We start from the raw sequence: 3,046 nt of genomic DNA on the forward strand, positions 1-3,046 counted from the left end.
CACACACACACACACACACACACACACACACACACACACACACACAGAGCGATGGCTGCGAGCTGAGTGAATGAGGTAATGCTGATGCGTACGAAGGCACATAAAAAGCCAAGTGACATACAGCTCAGCTCAGCCATGATTGCTTCACAAGGACTCCTCTGCGGGTAAATCACCAATGGGGAGGTTGAAACTGAAATATACATATATATATATATATATAATGTATATAAAAACCAGTCCTAGTCTATATTTAGACTGTGGAGAGTCTGAAAGCTGCTGCTGCGAGCTGCGGCGCATCTCTTTTTGTTGCAGCTGAATGATGCAGAAGCCTTGAAGCACAGGAGTCTGAATGAATCCTGGTTAATGTGGTTTATCATCGAAGGTGACGGAGCTCAGCCTGCAGACGAGTTTACGTAAAAAAAAATAATAATAAAAATCACCTGACAGAGGCCTGGTTTAAAATAATATGTCAGAAGTGAGAGCGTCCAGCAGATGATGATGGTCGTACTGGTGTGTTTTGAGCAAACCGATCCTGTCTCCTCACGTGTCCTGATGCATTCCTGTTTCCTTTGCTCGTCTCCAGGGGGATATGACAAATTTTTCATGGAGTATACCGAGTTCTGCTTAAAGACCAAATCCATACCGTCCCTCAGCAGCCAGTCCAGCGTGGACTCTTCGTGCTCGTCGTGCGGAACGCCGCACAACGACCAGGTAACGTAAAACAACACAAAAATGCTGTCATTCGCAACACTTATTCTGACTGTYTTGTTTTTAAAGGTTTGATTAAAAAGTCCGGAACTGGTTTGTTGTCGTCATGAAAAGATCTCAGTCTAAAAGCAGCKGTGTGAGCGGAGGTGGGCGACGCGCATTCCTTCAAGTAATACGAGGCCTTTTGTTTTTTAGTCTGGAGGCCACCTTGGATTGAACACAGAGCTACTGTTGAGTGAAATCAGTCACTCACTGAGGTTTTTTTCCCCCCGAAGCATCGAACTGACTCTCGATCACTTCCTGTTGACTTGGCTGGCCTTGTTTTTCAGCAGTCTGTTGTTTGAGCCTGCAGACTTTATGCAACACTCAGTCACATGTGGCCTAACTCCACTGGAAATCACGAGGGCAAAAACGCAGAAAGCCCAGTCTGTGTGTGTATGTGTGTATGTGTGTGTGTGTATGTGTGTGTGTTCTCCTAGGAAAAAACAAAAAGCTTCATTGTTTTCCTGCTGAAGCATTTTCAGGTGCATTTCTCATTTGTGGAAGCATGAATGTGTTTCGACTCCCGCATCCAATTCCACCTCTCTTAGTGGTATTGAGCACTTCCTGCCTCGGAGTTCGTCAGCGCCGATGACATAAACAGARGGCGCTTTTTTTGTCAATAAGTCGAACCGAGCTGTCGGTATGGACCAGCTGACCCCTCGGTTCCATTAAAAAGGCTTCATTTCACCGTGTGTGAGTTCTGATATTGAATTGAGGTTCAAAGTTCAAACTCAAAGGGGTGGACGCAGCCGTGATGCCTCCTGAATTTTCCGTTCATCAACCGAACTACAACCTAATTCTGAACACGTCTGTTCTAATARATATTCTAATATTTAAGGATTGCAGTTATTGTTTTTCTGCTGAAATACAAGGCCTTACCTGAAAAAAGATGACATCTGCATGGATGCTGTTCAAATACTGCACCCCCATACCATCAGAGAGGCAGGATTCTAGTACGGAGGAAGTGGCGTTCGTTGTTTCCAACAATAATTTCAAAAAAATAGATTTGTTTTTTGCTTTGTCTTAGTCGGTTTGTCTGTTTAAAAAAAGTTTTTAAATTGAGTGTCAACAGTCTTGATAATAAATCTCCTAAATTGATCATAATTTGAACCCAAATCGGAGCAAACACACTTCCAGATTTTTCTGTTGCTGCAGATGCTTCTTTCCTCCAGGACYTTTCATGAATATTCATCACCTTAGTTCTGCTGCTTGCTTCTATGCTCCACAATTATTTATTTATTTTTTTAATTTTCCCTTTGCACAAACACTAGCTGCTCAGTGGAACTGACGTTCAGAGGAAATCCTAATTTCTTCTTAATTTTCAGGTGATTTTTTTGTTGGTTTTCGTCTCTTAAATGCGAGCGTGTTCCAGCTCGAGACAGAAACCAAACCAAACGGTCCAGTTGGGATGAAGCTGGTTAATCACAGATAAGAAGCTGTTCCTGCCTGATAAGAGGCATCGCTAATGCTATTAACAAAATGTTCAGCCGGGGTCATAAAGTCATCTGTGACTGGGCTTCCGCCTCTCAGCGAGACAGAGAAGCCTGTGTTTTCCCCTTTGCATTCACCCTAACAAGGAATGTCCAGCGTGCCTGGTTGGAGACACGCTTCTTTTCTGAAAAAAAAAAAAAAAAAAAAAAACCTCACTGAAACCTAATTAATTAAGAACGGATTGGAAACATGTGTCCAGGGTGGCCCGGTGGAGATCCTCCCGTTCCTCTACCTCGGCAGCGCCCTCCACGCCTCCAAAAGAGAGGTCCTGGACGCCATCGGGATCTCTGCCTTGCTGAACGTGTCGGCCGACTGTCCCAACCACTTCGAGGGCTCCTACCAGTACAAGTGCATCCCYGTGGAGGACAACCACAAGGAGGACATCAGCTGCTGGTTCCTGGAGGCCATCGAGTTCATAGGTCAGTGTCTCAGATTTGATCCGTGTGTCTGTTTTTTTTTTTTTAACGAGAACCACTCGACAAATCTGCCCTCCTTCAAGGATGCTTGGCCTTTAACTTGGTGTGGCAGGTGTTTGTTTTACGCTTTTATTTTGGCGGCAGACCTCATTACTTATACATTTATGGAGTATTTCTCCTGCAGACCATCTGCTGATCAATTTGTTTGTCAGTCTGTCGCAAATTYGTGTTCACGAGCAATAAGCGAGTATGCTTAATGATTTCAGCGCAACATAAGTGTGTTATGTAGTCGAGTGTGTTTTGCTTTGCATATCCACACGGGTTATAGAGACTTTTGTGTGTGTGTAGGTGTGTGTGTATGTGTGGGTGTGTGTGTGTGTGTGTGTGTG

At 44.2% G+C, this 3,046-nt stretch overlaps 1 protein-coding gene across 1 annotated transcript in view; it reads left to right on the forward strand.

The window, feature by feature from the left end:
• The window catches only part of dusp4 (dual specificity phosphatase 4), a 9,059-nt gene that overhangs the window by 1,827 nt on the left and 4,186 nt on the right, over positions 1-3,046 (forward strand). Inside the window, exons 2-3 of the mRNA XM_014002396.1 lie at positions 584-711; positions 2,441-2,660. Coding sequence (XP_013857850.1) covers positions 584-711; positions 2,441-2,660 — 348 coding nt within the window. The remainder of the gene's footprint in view (positions 1-583; positions 712-2,440; positions 2,661-3,046) is intronic.

Source organism: Austrofundulus limnaeus, unplaced genomic scaffold, assembly GCF_001266775.1.
Source record: "Austrofundulus limnaeus strain Quisiro unplaced genomic scaffold, Austrofundulus_limnaeus-1.0 Scaffold13, whole genome shotgun sequence".
NCBI classification, from domain to species: Eukaryota; Metazoa; Chordata; class Actinopteri; order Cyprinodontiformes; family Rivulidae; genus Austrofundulus; species Austrofundulus limnaeus.